The sequence below is a fragment of the Heloderma suspectum genome, chromosome 1 (genome assembly GCF_057233095.1).
Source record: "Heloderma suspectum isolate Gila_16-S chromosome 1, 16-S_ref, whole genome shotgun sequence".
NCBI classification, from domain to species: domain Eukaryota; kingdom Metazoa; phylum Chordata; class Lepidosauria; order Squamata; family Helodermatidae; genus Heloderma; species Heloderma suspectum.
Genome location: NC_139458.1, coordinates 440,185,533 through 440,203,356, shown reverse-complemented (window position 1 = coordinate 440,203,356; position 17,824 = coordinate 440,185,533). Strand labels below are relative to the sequence as shown.

General features: G+C 48.7%; 1 protein-coding gene across 30 annotated transcripts in view; it reads right to left on the bottom strand.

Moving 5' to 3' along the window:
• DTNB (dystrobrevin beta) overlaps positions 1-17,824 on the bottom strand; it is a 267,328-nt gene that overhangs the window by 50,518 nt on the left and 198,986 nt on the right. For 25 of the 30 annotated variants that reach the window (XM_084828280.1, XM_084828880.1, XM_084829730.1 and 22 more), the window contains 3 exons: positions 12,747-12,832; positions 11,832-11,945; positions 8,689-8,785 (listed from right to left, as the gene is read on the bottom strand). In XM_084828280.1, the coding sequence (XP_084684406.1) occupies positions 8,689-8,785; positions 11,832-11,945; positions 12,747-12,832 (297 nt within the window). Of the gene's footprint in view, positions 1-4,038; positions 4,060-8,688; positions 8,786-11,831; positions 11,946-12,746; positions 12,833-17,824 lie in introns of all 30 variants that reach the window. The other 5 variants (XM_084828363.1, XM_084828198.1, XM_084829492.1 and 2 more) reach the window with 1 other exon arrangement.

The window sequence follows — 17,824 nt, the reverse complement described above, 5'->3', positions numbered from 1 at the left end:
GCTTCTGTAGTCCCTGGACCAGCTGGAGCAGCTTGCTTTGCTCTGCTCAGCTGTGAGGCAGGAAACAGACTGAAGCTTCCTCCCCACTCAGCTGCTGGGAGTACACAGGCCACACACCCCAATTCAGTTGGAGCTCTCAGAAGCACCTGGTGAGCTCACAGTCACTCAGAAGGATAATGGGCAGCCCCCTGGGCTTCCTGCAGCCCACTTACTTGTTTGCCTTTGTCTCCTTTGTCTCTTCTACCACTGCAACTCCCCTGGCCAACTCCTGTTTGCTCCCCGTTTGCTCGCTCTGGTCGCTCGCTCTCTGGGAGCTTGCTTGCTTCTGTAGTCCCCGGACCAGCTGGAGCAGCTTGCTCTGCTCTGCTCAGCTGGGAGGTGGGAAACATTCACCCGGAGTATGTTTCTTTCCCCTTCTATCCCTCTTCGAAATACTGGAGGGATGGATAAGAAAATTATCTGGGCCCCAAAGTTCTGGAGTTTCCTTCCCAAAGCTTCAAAGTCTGACATGATTCCTTTGCAGCTCTGCTTGGCGGTATCATTTGTTCCCACATGGATGAGAAGAAAAGGATACCTGTCAGTGGGCTTTATGAGTGTAGGCAACCCTTCAGTCACGTCTCTAATCTGTCCTCCTGGGAGACAGCATACCTCAAATCCCACCAATTCTTGGAAGAGCCTCTCCTCCCAAGGCCAGGTCAGAGACCCCTGCCAGTCTGCCACTGGTGCTTCTACTTCGGGAGGCATAGCCAGACTCCTAGGTTCTCACTAGATGTAGAATTTGGACTTTTAAGAGTCTGCTGATGGGTGGGAGAGCATATATACCTCATGGTATGCCCCAGAGCTGAGAGCGATGAACCAGGGTAGGAGATGGCTTGAGCGCAGATGGAGCAAGCAACCTGTGAATACGATCGAACACGGATGTGTGCCCATGTCTGTGCTTATTCAGGGGCGGTGAAGGCAGCAAAGAAGCTTTACTTCTCCGCCTCCATAGCACCCTCTCCATACCATGCAGCAGAGCTTTTTAGAGCTGTTTGGGGCATATTATAAGTTGGAGAAAATGAAACACCAGATGCCCACTGTGACATGTCTGTGAGGCATTTCCAGGATAAGATCTCTTGCATCTGCTGGGATGCACAGTTTATTGTTATAGCAGGCGAGTCAGGTGAGGAATCCAGTGCATAGGTTTGTCCAATTGGAACAGCTTGAAGATGTTGACAAGCTGCTCGGACAGGTTCATGCGACCCCTTCCTATTGGACCCTCACTCTGTGTGTCTTATTAAATCTGGCAGGGAGGGAACAGCCTCCTTACGAGAGGCGGTGGTCTCGGGCTGCCTTAAAGAGGTGGCGATAAGGCTTGAAAAAAATCTTCCCTGAACCTGGAAGAACTAACTTCAGGTTGGTGGAGAACATTTCTTTCCTTGGCAAGATCCTAGGCAGGTGGTGGCCAACAGCTGCAGACATTCTTGGTGGAAACCAATTATCTGGATCCATTTCCACTGGGGTTCAGGGCAGGTTTTGGCAGGGAAACAGCCTTGGTCGCCCTGTCCGATGACCAATGGGGGAATGTGGCTGTGTTGACTGCAGGAGTTTCACTCCTATTTGGATAGTCAGCTCCAGAATGTGTGCTTGGAGGCCCCATGGATCCTCCAGTATGGGGTTCCACAAGGGCTGGTTCTGCGTGGGTCATCCAGCATTTTGGAGTACGTTGTCATCACTATGCTGATGACATGTAGATCTATTTCTCCTTTTCATCCTAATCAGATGAGGCTGTGGATGTGCTACATCGGTGCCTGGCTGTGTCAATGGGCTGGATGAGGGCGAATAAACTGAAACTCAGCCCAGATAAGACAGAGATGTTGTTAGCGGGTGGTTTATCTGACTGGATGAATGGTGTTTAGCCTGTTCTGGATGGGGTTCCACTCCCCCTGAAGGAGCAGGTTCATAGTTTAGGGGTTCTCCTGGAGCCATCACTGTCATTTGAGACTCAGGTGGCCTCAGTGGCACAGAGCGCCTTCTACCAGCTTTGACTAGTGGCCCACCTACACCCCTGTCTGAACAGGGATGACCTGGCTTCAGTTGTCCATGCTCTGGTAACTACCAGATTAAATTACTGCAATGTGCTTTATGTGGGGCTGCCTTTGAAGACAGTTTGGAAACTGCTGCTTGTGCAAAATGTAGCGGCCAGATTGATAATAGGGACTATAAAGTCTGAGCATATACCACGATTCTGGCCCATTTGCACTGGCTACCTTTATAGTTCTGAGCCCAATTCAAGGTGCTAGTTTTGACCTCTAAAGCCTTATATGGATTGGGGACCACAACACCTGAAGGAGCACCTTCCCGGTATGAACTTATCCATACCTGTGATCAACATCTGAGGCTCTCCTAGGTGTGTCTCCTCTACGGGAAGTTTGGAGGATGGAGGTAAGGGAGAGGGCCTTTTCAGTGGGTACCTGAGAATGGAATGCTCTCCCCAGAGAGGTCCAAGTAGCACCAACATTGTCATCTCTTTGGCCCCAGGTTAAGACTTCACTCTATTCCCAGGCATTTGATGAGACAGATGGGCTGCTTAATGCAACAGTTGAATCATTTATGGTTGTCACAGATGTTTTAGTTGTACTATGGGGTAGTTGTATTTTAGTGGATAATTCTATTAGCTGTTTCAAATGTATGTTTTAATTCTGTTGTAAGTTGCCTTAAGTCTTTTTCTGAGAGAGGAATCTAAGAAATCAATAACAACAACAACAACAATTTCTGACAACATGCAGGAGAAGCAATCCACAAGTGGAATTGTTGTCTGAGTGCCTAGACAGCCATTTTTCAATGTCCAGGCATATGTCAGTGTTCTACTGCAAAGGTCAGTACTCAGCAGACATGCATCTCTTTGCAAATCAAAACTTGAACAAAGTCAATGTTTGCTTTGTGCTCCAGATGGACAAGAGTTTGCCCCATCAGAACAGCGGCAAGGTGTTCTGTGACATGTGGGGCGGGGGGAGCAACTACAGGTTGCAAGTCTCTCTAATACGAACATTCTATGGCAGATGTGGCAAGCTGTAGTCACCACCTCTAATTTGCTCTTCAGAGGTTGGGCCCCCGAAACAACCAAAATGTGAAGTTATCAGAAAATCTGTGCATTCGTACTCTGGCAGAGGTGGACGCCACCTATGCGTCAACTAGGCAGGCAAATTTTCATTTTGGGCGCCCCGATTGAGCTATCCTAATAAGAAGATTTAATCACAGACAGAATGTGTTTCTCCTTTTTCCTTCTCTCTTTCCCCAAACCCAGTCCTTGAAGTCCCTCGCCTGTGGTGTGAGCTGAAGCCCAAATCAGTTCTGCTGGAGGAGCTGCTGCAGCAGCAGCGCCAACGCAACGGTTCCTTGCTCAGGAAAGTAAAAGGGCTCCCTCTGGCGTGCATTCAGAGTCAATGCTGGATGGGAATAAGGAGCAGGGCCGGGCTGAAGGGCACAGGGAGGGAGGGAAGGGGGGAGGGGGGGAGGCGCGCACCCCTCCTCTCTCCCATCCATGGAGAGTAGAGGCTTTGCTGAGAAGACCTTGTTAAGGCAGCGGGACAGGGGGCTTCCCAAGCCCAGAGCGGCCCATTCATTTTCATGCATGGACTCGTGCATGGCTAAGAGGCAAATGCAGGGATTCCCCAAGGAGGCAGGAGAGGATCCAATATCTCCAAGCAGAAAACGCTACCAGAACGAGGCAAGACCGTCTGCGCTCCCAGGTCTTGCCACTCACGCACATTTCCATAAAAAGCCAGAAGGACAGGCTTGATAGTCATCCATTCAGGGCAACGAACTTCCCTCAAGCAAGCAAGCAAGCAAGCAAGCAAGCAGCGGCACCAAGGGTTAATGAGCCCTCAGTCTCTGGAGAACGAAAGTGGCAGACTTTAAACAGCCCAGGACATCAGCAGGTCACTCTGCTCTGGTTGGCGTATTTGCATCCAGTCCCATCATGAGGGGGAAATATATAATGCACAGTCTTTTCATGCAGAATTAAAGTAAAAAGACAGCCAGGGGACATCAACTTACTGCCTGCTTTTGCTCCTCTTCCTATAAAGGTTGACAACAAGATAACATGAGAGAGAGAGAGAGGGAGAGAGAGGGAGAGAGAGGGAGGGAGGGAGGGAGGGAGAGAGCAGACAGTTAATCATTATCTTGAAAGGAAAAACACACACACACACATACACACACACAAATGCCCAGGGGGAACACAGATGTCTGCTGACACATAAGGACAGAAAGAAAAGAGGACGCAAGAGGAAAGAAGAAGCTACTGCCTTACACTGTGTCAGACCAACGCTGGCTCAGGCTTCCTTGCAGATGCCTCATGGCCAGAGATCCCATAACAACAGAAGAAGAGCCGTGTGGAACCAGGCCAGAGGCCTGCACAGCATCCCAGCCCCACAGTGGCCAACCAGATGCCTGAATGGGAAGCCCACAAGTAGGACATGGGTAAAACAGGCCCCTCCTGCTTGCGTTCCCCAGCAACTGGTATACAGAGGCGTACCCCCTCTGATCCTGGAGGTGCCACCCAAGCATCATGACTAGTAGCTGTTGGCAGCTTTATCTGTGGTGAATTTGTCTAATCCATCCAAGCTGGTGGCCATCTCTAACACCTTGAGGAAGCAAACCTCCCCTCTAGCCCTGCTGCCTGTGGAACGTGAACAGGAGATGCTGCAGGCTGAACCTGGGCCTGAGCAAGCGAGCAAGGTGTGCTGCATCTACTAGAATGGCTTCTGGTCTTGTGAGAATGGGAGCTTCTTAAGAACTGGAAGCTTTTTGTTTCAACGGACAAATGCAAGACATTCAGATACTACACTTAGCATCCCTAGTGAAACACGTTCAGCCTCACCTCCCCACCAGTCTTTGACAGAAGTGTGGCTTACAGCATCTACTAGCCCAACCTTGTCTGGAGCCCTGTGACCAGTTCTGGAAACTGAACTTGAAGAAGGATGTAAACCATCAGGGACGGGTTCAGAGGAGGGCAACTAACTGGTCAGGAAGAACAAAACAGTCCCGGTGTGTGAGTGTTTTGGTGTATCCTCTCCTTTTCCACTAACGGGGCTTCAGTGAGAGGCAGGCTGCTGGATGTATAGGGGAATGATATGCTGCTTGGAGGGAGGGAAAGGCACTGCTGCCCTAAATGAGGCGGTGATTAGGCGACTCCGGAAAAAGCTGAACTTGGGTTCCACAGCCGGGTATAACAACCACCGTGCCCAGTCTTGAGCAAGGCTCCACAGCAAGCAGTGGCTTCTCAACTCCAGGGAGTCGTGGGGGATGCCGATTATTTGGATCCATCCTAATCTGGGTTCAGGCCTGGCCTGGGGACAGAAACAGCCTTGGTTACCTTGTTGGAAGATTTATGCTGGGGAACGGCGAGTGTGACCCTGTTGCTTCTCCTAGATGTCTGAGTGGCTTTTGATACCATCAAGCCCAGAGCGGCCCATTCGTTTTCATGCACGGACTCATGCATGGCCAAGAGGCAAATGCAGGGATTCCCAAAGAGGCATGAGACAATCCAATATCTCCAGGCAGAAAAGGCTACCAAAAACAGTATATAGAGCAAAAGTGCCCTAGTTTTAATTTTTTTGATCCAAGATTGATTTTTAAAAAACAAAAATATTTGTATCCAAATTCTAACCGCTTACCACTGCATGTTCTATGTTCAGTGTATCCACGTCTGTTACTGTGTGTTCTGGTAAGTGGAGTTTGTAGTATACCAGGCCTTACTGTATTGCACGCCTGGTTAAGATGTTGATCAGGAGCCAAACGGCTATTGTTGAAAGTGCTCTGTATTCTGAAGGAACTTACATGTAACTTTTAATCTTGACAGTATAATTTAGGAATATAACCATGGCAAGAAAAATACTTTATTGAACAAACCACCATTCAATATCCTCATTGAGTACTTGGGGTAGTTGATAAATCCATCAAGCCTCCTGTTTTCCAAGTTGTATAAGTTCTTGCCTCCCTGCACCTCATACCTTTCCAATGCCCCAGAATCATAATGGGTTTGCATCATGTTGTTGTTCAATGAAACATTTTACCATAGGCGCATGCACCTTCCTTGTTCTGATGCAGCTTTTATGTTCCCCTAACTGGATTTTGATTTTCCTAGTGGTCACGCCAATATACAAGAAGAAGCATGGACCTTGAACAGCATATATAACCCCAGATGTATTACAGTTAAACAATTCTTTAAGGGGACAGTCTCTATTATCTTAGGGATTACTAAAGGATCTTAAATTGACATAGCTATTGCAGACAGTGCAATTGCCACATGTGAATTTTCCTACACTGATATTATCTATGGTAGTAATAGTATTAGTGGTGAATCCCATTCTTGTATGGACTAAGATGTCTTTCAAACTGGATACCTGTTTGTATGCAAGTACAGGAGTGTTTTTGCACCTTGGGCACTTTTGCTCTATATACTATTTCTTACAGAGCACTGTTGATATTGCTACAACAAAAAACTGGATAGCTGGCCCACATATTAAGGACTGTATAAGCAGCATCTGGATCCAATCCAGTGAGATAGATTTTTATGTATTAGTGAGAAATATACTGATTTATAATAATGTATATTAATGGATTAGTTTTCTTAAAAGGATTAATTTTTGTTTTGATTCAAGCCACTAAGGAAGGCCACACAGGCCGAAACATGTTTGGCTTTGTTTTGAAATCATTGAGTATTTTTTTCCTGTTTACCAATTCCATGAGCATCCAGCAAGGAGTGATTCGAACCACTATTCCATCATTTTCATCTTATGGACTACATATTGATTATATATTGACCCTTTTCATTCTTATGTAGCCGGTGCTGGGCTCTATGAGAATGTGTCATACATTACATTGTATTGTACAGATTTTGATTTTGGTGTTGTGCTTTTTAAATAATTGGGATTACACCCATAGTTTAAATAAATTTGTGCTCAATATTTATAGTTTATTGTATGAATGACTTTGAAGTTGTGGAAATACTGGCATACCTTTGACTTTTCTGGTTGTTGTACATTGTGTGTCAAGTTATACATACATTTCCTTTTCTTGGTTTTGTTTTATATTATAAGCCACATTGGGAAGACTGTAGTCTTGAAAGGCGGGTTTTTAAGTAAAGAAACAAACAAGTCCTATGATGAAAGGTTGAAGGATCTTTGTATGTTTAGCCTGGGGAAGAGAAGACTGTGGGGGAACTTGATAGCACTCTTCAAAGACCTGCAGGGCTGTCTCCATAGGTGTTGCCAGGTACTTAAAAGGTTTGGGGCCCAGGCCCACAGGATAAAATTTTCATATGCTCATTTATATCTGCATATGCAAATTTAGAAATAATGATTAGGGTTTATTTAAATATCACAGAAGGCAAAGCCAGCCAGTTTGGTTCTCATCCAAATCACCTCAAATAAAATCAATTCTTCCATTAATTTGCATCCCTCCCCTGATCCTCCCAAATCAGTTGTTCCTCTTCAGTTACAATTAATTTGCAATTGTCTAAAAATGCAAAAAGGAAAATGGATGCTGCTAAGCCAAAAGCATGTTGTTGTGCTCTGCGGGTGTTGCAGCACGTAGGGAGGGCTTGCTCTTCTTTCCGCAGCTACAACGAAAATCACAGCCCGCATGATAATTAAGCTAAGAAAAAAGAAACCTTCTACAGGGACTGATGGACACTTGGGGGGCAGGCCCAGCAATGCCCCTGGCTCTTCCACAGCAGAGGGCAAAGACTTAACCTCTACTGCCACACAGGACAGGACTAGATTGAAGGGACTTAAGTTATAGGAAGGTAGACTTTGGCTGAACACTAGTTAGGAGAAACATCTTCATGGTAAAAGCAGTTCCACGATGGAGCCAATGCCCTAGAGCAGGGCGGGCAACCTGTGGCCCCAGGATCACCTGCATCCCTCACCCTAACTGTAAAAGCCCCCTGCAAGTGATGAGTCAGACCTCTGGCAACAGCACTCTCTCCCTCTCCCAGCAGTTTCCCTCTCCCAAGCACCCTCTCTCCTGCTGGTTTGGGCCCAGCCCACTACCGGCACACAGTGCCCAACAGAAAAAGGCTTCCCCACCCCTAACCTTGAGATGATCTAGTTCTACATTTCCTGCACTAGGTGGAGGGTTGGACTTAGCCTACCAGACTCCTCCCAACCCTCAGATTCTATCCCCCTACCCAGGAGAAGCACTGAATGAGGTGGGGTAGCCCTGGAAGAAACTGCAGGCAACCCTTCTCAGCAGAAAGAGGCAGAGAAGAATGGGAGAGAACAGGGCAACCCTCAGGTGCTCTTTGGGCATCCTAGAGGCAGTTGAATGCTGGAGCAGGTTGCCATTTCAGGCAGCCATAGTCAGCTCCCTTGGCTGACCGACCACTGGCAAGACTTATCTGCTTTGACCTCTGCCATTCCCAGATGCTTTCGCCACCAAAGTGGTTCATCCTAGAGCAATGGCCAGTGACAGAGCACATGCTTTGCATGCAGGACCAATCCTGAGCAAAGCCACCAAGTTAGAAGGGCTGCTTGGTCATCAAAGGGCCCCACGGTGTGACTCAGTCTAAGGCAGCTTCCTATGCTCCAAGGAGACGAATAGCCTCTTGCAGGTTTGCAGCACAGGATGTCCATGAGCAATGCAGCCAGGAACACTGGTCATCCGACGGGCATGGAGATGGAGACAGGCTCTGGTGTGCCTTACCTTGAGCAGCTTCATGAGCCCTTCCAGTTGTACCATCAGCTCCCTTCGGCTTTCCTGAAGAGCAGACATTCGCTGTTCCAGCTCATCTTTCCGTTGTCTATTCAGATTGAAAAGCAGAAAGGACCAGTTTGCCAGGAGTGCAGTTCTGTCAGTACTCAAAAAAGGCTAAGTGGCCAGCCACACACCCAGAAGCCAGCTGCATGCCGCCCCACACCCTCAAATCTTCATGTGCTGAACACTAATAATACAGTGGCCTGCTGTGCAGGTCAGTTGTCAGGATGAAGATGAGAAACCAGGGCCGGGAAGGGCCATAGCTCAGTGGCAGAGCACCTGCTTTGCATTCAGAAGGTTCCAGGCCCAACCCCAGTATCTCCCAGTAGGGCTAGGAAAGAATCCTGCCTGAAACCTGGAGAGCCACTGAGGCCAGTCAGTGTCAACAATACTGACCTAGATAGACCAGAGACCTGACTCTGCCTAAGGCAGCTTCCAATGTTCCTAAACCAAGGACTTCCACAACCCTGTGCCTTAGGGAAGGTGTGTGTGTGTGTGTGTGTGTGTGTGTGTGTGTAGCAGCACGGCATAAATGGTGCCGTGACTCGGATGTGGCAGGCTCTGAGCCAGACAGGTGGCAGTTGCCTGCTCTTGATCGCCGCACCAGGAGGACGAGCTCGGCGCATGCCTCCCTTTCTTGGCGCCACCGACCTTTTTGTCGAGTGAATGGGAGAAAGCCTGCACCGGGATCGCCCAAACGGCAGCGAGCAGCAAGAGAACCTTGGGAAGCGGAGGAAGGAACTTGAGCCCTGCCTATATCGCAGCTGCAATTGAGTTGAAACCCACATTGGAAGCCTTCAAGAGAAAGGCAAGTATATGGGAAAAAGAGGGCCCCGCCTTTAGGGAGAAAGGCCACTGGGCAGAAAAAAAGAGGGCCCCGCCTTATGAAGAAGGTCAGTGTTGGTGGTATACGTATACAAAAGAACCTACTCCTTGCGGGTAGAAGGGGGGCCTGATCACACCCCCGAGTGGGCGCCAGTACCTAGCACGCCAGTACTCAGTAGGAAGCTGAGGAAGCTGGGGAAGCCGTTTTCCGCTCTGGTAAAAAGTGGGAAAAGTGGGTGGCAGGGACATATGGATGTAGTGGAGAGATTGATGATTGTGTGAGTGGCTACTGCGGTTTCTGACGCATACCGTTGACCGTCCGGGTGCCCAGGCCAGTAGCAAAGTGCGTGGTGTGAAAAATCCTCTTGTGTCGGCCAGTGAGACCCCTTACTCACTGACCAATTCCCATTCCCTAATTGTGTCTGTCTTCAATTTAAGAGGGAGGCTATGGGTGGTGGGGGAAGCAAACCTTGCACCCCCTTGAGATGTATGTCAAACAAAGAAATAAAAAGGTGTTTTTTTAAAGATTCAGAATAGAAAGAGAAAACAGCAAAAAGCTCAAGGTCGAGCTGAGAGGAAAAAAACAAGATCTGAGGCTGTTAATTAGAAAAATGTTGCAGGACAGTCTGGCTTTTAACAAAGCGTGGGAGCGTGAGAGTGTAAGGCTGAAGACGTAGCTGTTAGCCTAGCGCGCCGAGAGAGGGGGGGCAGGAAAATTGCCCACAACGTTCTGAGTTGTGCAACATCATCACCTCGCCTAATTGAGATGAAATCCCTAAGAAATGGAAACTGAAAATGAAGACCCAGAAGATGAAGGCAAAATAGAAAATAAAGGTGAAGAATCAGCCCCCAGAGCACAGGCTAGACCCCTCTTCGAGTGAAAAGTGTGCCATAAGACTGTCCCAAAGCAGAATGAAGCGGAAAGACCACGTTGAAGATCTCTGTCAAGGTAACCGTGTTTAGCTTTGAACTGTGTTAAAATTGCATAGAGCCTGTAGCTACTGACCATCAGCTATATGATTTCTGAAGAGCGTAACCATTAAGCTTTTGCCGTGGGATTCCCTGCAATGAAGAAATCTCACTGATTTGAGTGTCCAGTGTTACACTGCCTAAGTGTGTGTGCTAAAGAGACCGAGAAACCAGACAGCATGTTCCTGGCCAAGCCAAAATCATGCTACTGCCATGCTCCTGAAAGCTGCAATAAACTGTGTAAGCTGGGAGACCCAACCTGATTGAGAAGAAAAGAAGATATTGGAGCAACTGTCTTAAAAAACAATGAGATCTGTGTAGCTGGCTGGCTGACGCTGTCAGTGATGTTACAACTTTAAATTAAGACTGTTTTCCTGTTTGAGACCCCAGCGAAGAAAGCTGACCCGAGTTATTTGTTGCCCGTGCCAAAGCAAGAATTTAGCTGCCCTGTACCTCATCGTGTCCTGTTTTAAGCTTGGGATTTACAAATACAAACAAACTGAGAAGCTTGCCTTTGAAGTCCTGCAAATCACCCCACTGCCTCCCCGAAGATTAATGGCTGCCTGAAAAATGCAAGTATAAAGCGATGCCCATCACCCCCAGCGTCCTGAGTTTCGGCACTCAGTGTTTCAGTGCTTTTGTGTACCAGGTTAGAAAAGAAAAAAAAAGAGTAAGTTTTTAAAATGTCTGTGAGAGAACCTGACAGAAGTAAAATAAAATTTACAAAGGAGTTGCCCAGGTTAAAGTGTCACGGCTAGAGAGCTGAGCTGTGCCGCTCTGTTTAGACAGAGGCCTTGCTAAAAAGTTAAAGGCCCTTGTCTGTCAAAAGGGGTGTAGGGCCACACTTTCCCTTTTTAAACTGATGCAAAAGTAGAGAGCCTTTGCTGGAAACATCGCATCTTCATTGCCCAGAGCCTTCTCTGTTTGCCTCCATCATCATCTGGGCTTTTTAGAGACACTCTGCACATGAACTAAAATTTTAAATTGTCACAAACTTGCCATGGACAGTGCTATGAAGCTTTTGATAAACTTGAACTCTCATCGCTGTGGACCGTGTGTCTATGTTTGTAGTCAGCTCAGTGTACAGCAGGCTGAGTTTGATCTATAACTTTTAGATTTCCTTCTGCCAGAACTCATGCAGCATAGAGTTGCCGATGCAAAAATGGAACTAAATTAAGGAACAGTTTTACTGACTTTTCAATATGCTTGGCATTGCCAGTTATCACCACCAGCGGATCCATTTGCAGGCAATATCCTAGGATATTTTTAAAACATTTTTAAAATTACTTTTGGCTTACCGCAATAGCCTTAGTTCTGCCAGCAAAGTCGGATTCTGCTGGGCTTTCTCTGGTGTTGGCTGGGAGGCCTGCTCATGCTCCAGTCTAAGGCGCTGAATTTCTTGCAGTATCTCCCTGTGCAAGTAAACAAGAGACAAGGAAACCACATGACTCTGATCAGGCTTAGTGGACCTTAATGATGGACTCTGGCAGAGTGCCCTGTTTGGGCTAGAATCTGCTGGGTTCCCAGAATTCTACAGAATAATCAGCCCCCAAAATCTGGTGGGATGGATTAATCCACAGAGTTCTTTTGGCGCATCATCAGGTCACAGAAAGGACCTATAGAAACTATTGTATTCCAATAGAGCTCTCAGATGTGTTTCCTCGGGGTGACTTATTCATAACATGCTCCGGACTAAATTTGTGAGGGCTCAGAATGGGTTGCCCCGCCTCTCCCTCTCCCATTGAAGGGGGAACACAGAGACTGGCAGACAGGGGTTTTGGCCAGGATGGGCCCTCAGCAGCTCGGGCGTGGGCATGTTTTCTCTCCCTCTCTCTTGCTGCCTCCAGACAAGGCTTTTATCACACCATCACCTCGCCTCGCTCATGTAATCTTATGGGAGCTCCAGACACTGCCAATGTCCATGTAGAACACACCACCCGTGTTTTCCCACTGCTTCTCCCATCCTTTTTTCTTGCCAGAAAAGACCCGCTAAAGAAGAAAAGACGGACTAGCAGCACGAGGCCTTTTGATAATTAGTGCTATGAGCCCTCCACCTGAGCACCCCCCCACACACCCACACGTGCTTTTCCCTTGCCAGAGTAGCAGGAGGGGGCCCTTGTATCCCGTGTGCCCCTTCAGCACAGAGGAGGTGGCCTCTGCCCAGGAGCCCACAAAAGCCAGGTCCACTCCCCGCCCACCCTCGGCCCTCTTACCTGTTCTTGTTCTCCAGCTCTGCTATCAGCTGCCTCTGCTGCTTGTTGGCATCGAAGCTGAAGCCCAGCTCAGCTGGCGGGCGTGACTAGGGAGAGAGGCCACATGTCAGCTGTCAGCAGGCGTGGCACTGTCTGTTGTACGCATCCTCACACAACCTGATACCCAACAGCACTGGAGAGCTCAAGACGAAGGTGGCAGAAGCGTACAGAAAAGGCTGCTCAGCACCTCATCCTCCACGGCAGGTGGTCCCTCCCCAGGAGCTCCTTCCTCCAAATGAGAGGCCGCTCTGGAAGAAGGGGGTGGGGCGGGAACGAAGGCAGGCACAATCCTTTGTGAACTTGCTGCCGACATGACTGGGCAGTGGGAGAGGACATGGCGGAGGAAGGGGCCCTCAAGGCAAGCAGTGCCTAGTCCAGAGCAATGTCCGCTCCCATGAGCAGGAGGCCGGCCGTTCTCTACTCTGGAAAATGGGAGACCAGGCAGAAAGCTTCCCAGCAGGCATCCCAAGGAACAGGGAGGGAAGCAGGCTCAGGAGACACCAAGGTGGACCAGGAAGGAACATGGGGACCTCCTGACACAGACTGGCCCCCCCTGGATGGCCTCAGCTGAGAGAGGGGGCTGAGCTCAGCCCAGGCACAGCTGAGAAGGGCGGAATATTGAGGAGCCGCCAATATTGCACCCCAAAGTCTGTGCAGGACAGGGGAGGATGGCAAAGTGTGCTACATATTTTCGGAGGGGTAGAAAGGAAAGAAGCAAAAGGTGGTAAAGATTTTCCCAAAGCTGGCAACCAGCAGGCCACGAAGAAGAAGGGCTTTCTCTTCCTCCCTCCATTTGCAACCTTGCTGCCAGTTAAATCAGCCAGAGGAGGGTGTGCAATTTGGGATCACCAGCTCATGAGAGGCAACTGAGGAAGCCCTTGTGCCACGTGTGCCAGCCTAGGGATGGGCACGGAGGACTGTGGAAGCCCAAAGCGAGGGCTGCTTTCTCGGAGTCACAGCAAGATGATACACAAAGCCAAGAATGGCACGTGGGGCACCAGCACATCTCAGAGAAAGATTTTGTACAAAGCAATCCTGCTTGCGGATGCTACCCTATTCACAGAATTTGGCGGGGGTCCAACCCTCCCGTATTTTCCCACTGCTTCTTCCATCTTTTCTCTTACCATAGATACTCCGTTGAGACTGGAGAGATGGCACAGCTGCTCAAGGCCGGCTCGCTGGTAGCACTTGGAGCCCACCCTTCGTACGGAAGCCCCCTTCCTTTCTAAAACGACTACCAGTCCACTTGGCGATTCCCCACACTCTAGGGTGGAAAATGCAGGTTGCTTACCTGTCACTGTAATTCTTCGAGTGGTCATCTGTGCATCCACACGTATGGGCTCTATGCCTGCGTGGAGCCTCGAATCAGGAAACTTCTAGAGCTGAGGAGTGTTGGTGGGAACCCCCACCGTCTAGCGTATGTATCCTTACCAGGTTCCAGCCTCTTCCCTCAGTTCCTTGAGACCGACACTGTGGCCTCGTAACCAAGAGAAGTGAATACTTCGGTACCAAATATTGAACTTGAGTATGACACCAAAGTGGGGACGGTGGGTGGATTGTGTGAATGCACAAATGACCACTCGAAGGACTACAGTTACAGGTGAGCAACCTGCATTTCTTTTTCGTGGTCTCTGTGCATCACACATATGGGCGAGTAGCAAGCTAATGTACCCAGGAGGTGGGTTGGGGTCCCATTACAGTAGAAATGACAGGATGGCACGACCAAAAACACAGTCTGTTCTTGCCTGAGAATCCAACTTATAATGCTTGACAAAGGTGGATGGCATTGACCATGTAGCTGCATGACAGAGCTCAGGAATAGGAACCCCCTTGTCAAACGCGACGGAGGTCGCTACCGCCCGAGTAGAGTGCACTCTAACCAGGGTAGACAGCTTGAGTCCAGCCAACTCATATGAGACCTCAATGGTCTTAACAATTCAGGATGGCAGGCGGTGAGTGGACAGAGGCTGGCCCTTCCTTTTGCTGCCATAACAAACAAAAAGGCAAGGTGATAAACGAAACTGTTCAGTCCTCACTTTGTAAAATGCAAGAGTACAACGCACATCGAGTGTGTGTAATCTTGACTCCAAAGGGAGGGAGAGAAAGCAGGCAGCACAACATCCTGATTCAAATGGAAGTCCGAAACCACCTTAGGCAGAAAACAGGATCAGGGTGCAGCACCACTTTATCACAATGAAACTGAAGATATGGCTGGTCAATCCTAAGTGCACAAAGCTCACTAGCCCAACATGCAGATATTATGGTTACTAGAAATGCCACATTCTAGGAAAGGAGGCGTAGCTCCACCATAGCAAGGGGTTCAAATGGTTTCGAGGAAACTGCTTTTAGAACTACAGAAAGGCTCCAGGTAGGTACCATCAATTGAAATGGGGGTGCTAAATTCCTTATCCCCTTTAAAAATCTTTTAGTCATAGGATGTGAAAAAACTGGAAAACCTTCAACAGGAGGGTGAAAAGCTGAAACAGCAGGCAGGTAAACCCTGAGGGAGGAGAGTTTAAGTCCCCTCTCAAAAAGTGAAAGGAGAAATGGGAGAATATTATGAATTGAGCATCCCCTGGGATGGAAAGATTGCTGACAAGCAAATGTCACAAATTTATCCCACTTCCTTGAATAGGAGCGCTGTGTGGAGGGTCTACGCGTGGCGTCTAGTATTATAGAATCATAGAACAGTAGGGCCGGAAGGGGCCCACAAGGCCATCGAGTCCAACCCCCCGCTCAATGCAGGAATCCAAGTCAGAGCATCCCTGACAAATGGCTGTCCAGCCTCGTCTTGAAGGCCTCCAGTGTGGGAGAGCCCACCACCTCCCTGGGCAATTGGTTCCATTGTCGTATTGCTCTGACAGTCAGGAAGTTTTTCCTGATGTTCAGCCGGAAACTGGCTTTCTGTAACTTGAGCCCATTATTCCGTGTCCTGCACTCTGGGATGATCAAGAAGAGATCCTGGCCTTCCTCTCTGGGACAGCCTTTCAAGTACTTGAAGAGTGCTATCGTATCTCCCCTCAGTCTTCTCTCCTCAAGGCTAAACATGCCCAGTTCTTTCAGTCTCTCTTCATAGGGCTTTGTTTCCAGTCCCCTGATCATCTTTGTTGCCCTCCTCTGAAGCCTCTCCAGTTTGTCTGCATCCTTCTTAAAGTGTGGTGCCCAGAACTGGACACAGTACTCCAGATGAGGCCTCACCAGTGCTGAGTAGAGGGGAACTAGTACTTCCCGGGATTTGGAAGCGATGCTTCTATGAATGCAGCCCAAAAGAGCATTGGCCTTTTTTGCAGACACATCACATTGTTGGCTCATATTCAGCTTGTGATCGACAACAATTCCAAGATCCTTCTCGCTTGTAGTGTGGTTGAGCCACGTATCCCCCATCTTGTAACCGTGCATTTGGTTTCTTTTTCCTAGGTGCAGAACTTGGCATTTGTCCCTATTAAATGTCATTCTGTTGTTTTCTGCCCAGCACTCCAGTCTATCCAGATCACTTTGAATTTTGTTTCTGTCTTCCAAAGTATTAGCTATCCCGCCTTAGTATTAACTATTGGTGTCATCTGCAAATCTGATCAGCATTCCCTGCACCTCCTCCTCCAAGTCATTAATAAAAATGTTGAAGAGCCCTGGGCCCAGGACTGAGCCCTGCGGTACCCCACTCGTTACCTCTCCCCAGCTTGAGAAGGTCCCATTGAGAAGCACTCTTTGAGTCCGATTCTGTAGCCAACTGTGGATCCACCGGATTGTTGTTTCATCTAGCCCACTTTGCGCTAGTTTGCTCATCAGGATATTCTTCGTATCCCATCTGAGGCTACAGGATAGTCCGTCACTGGATTCTCCATGCTGTTATGCGGAGAGTCAATACGTCTGGGTGTCGAATCCGACCTCCCTCTCTGGACAGGAGAGACAGAGTCATTGGGAGCCATCGATATCGGCCCTTTGCATTCCACATTAGCAGAGTACACTAGGGCTGGCATGGCCACCAGGTGTTATCAGGATGCAGTTGGTACCATTCATCACAATCTTCACCAAGACCTTTGTTATTAAGGGAAAAAGCAGGAAAATGTAGAACAGTCTCGTCCCATTGAAAAACAAAGGCATCTCCCAATGAGCCCGGCCCTGTCCCGCTCTCGTGCAAAATTGGTGGCAGACAGTGTTGCTCGCAGAGGCAAACAAGTTGACCTGTGGCATTCCCCAACGCCTGAAGGGGTGGGTCAGAACTAAACTGTCCAACTCCCATTCATGGGATGTCTGCATTGTCCGACTCAGTTGATCTGCCAGAACATTGTCCACACCTGCGACATGAGTTGCCATTAAACCTATCTGCCAAGGTATGCACCATTTGAAAATCCTGAGCGTAAGGGCTAAGAGTGGAGGGGACCTGGTACCGCCTTGCCTGTTCAAATACGTGATCACCGTCGTGTTGTCTGATGTGACCTGGACTTGCCTGCCTGTCAGGTCCACTTCAAAAGCCCGAAGAGCCTCGTGTACTGGTCTCAGTTCCAGAACATTTATGTGTTGAGTGGCTTCGCTGGTGGACCATCTGCCACACGCCATTAGTGTCCAGCAATGGGCTCCCCATCCCGAGAGGGATGCATCTGTTGTCAACACCATTGATGGGGCTGCCTGGGTAAATGGGAGTCCCTGATTCAAGTTGGTTGGTACCGACCACCATCACAGAGATTCCTTGATGTCAGATAGCAGCGTTAGCCTGGTCCGGTGAGCACTGAGCTTGTTATCAAAATTTCTGATGAACCAATTCTGTAAGGGTCTCATCCGCAACCATGCATAGTGGACAACATAGTAAGCCATAGTAGCCGACATAAACCCCAGTAAGTGTTGCATCTTGTACGCTGTGGTGGATTTGCTTGCCAGCACATTTGATGTGAATGTAACTAGTGTCTTCCGTCTGGTATCGGGTAGGAAAGTGTCAGGGGCGCCCTTGCTGCTGCCTTCTGAAATCCTCAAGTAGCCAGAATCAACACACAGACGACAGGGCGCTTTTCCAAGGCTTTATTTCCATTCAACCTAATGACGCT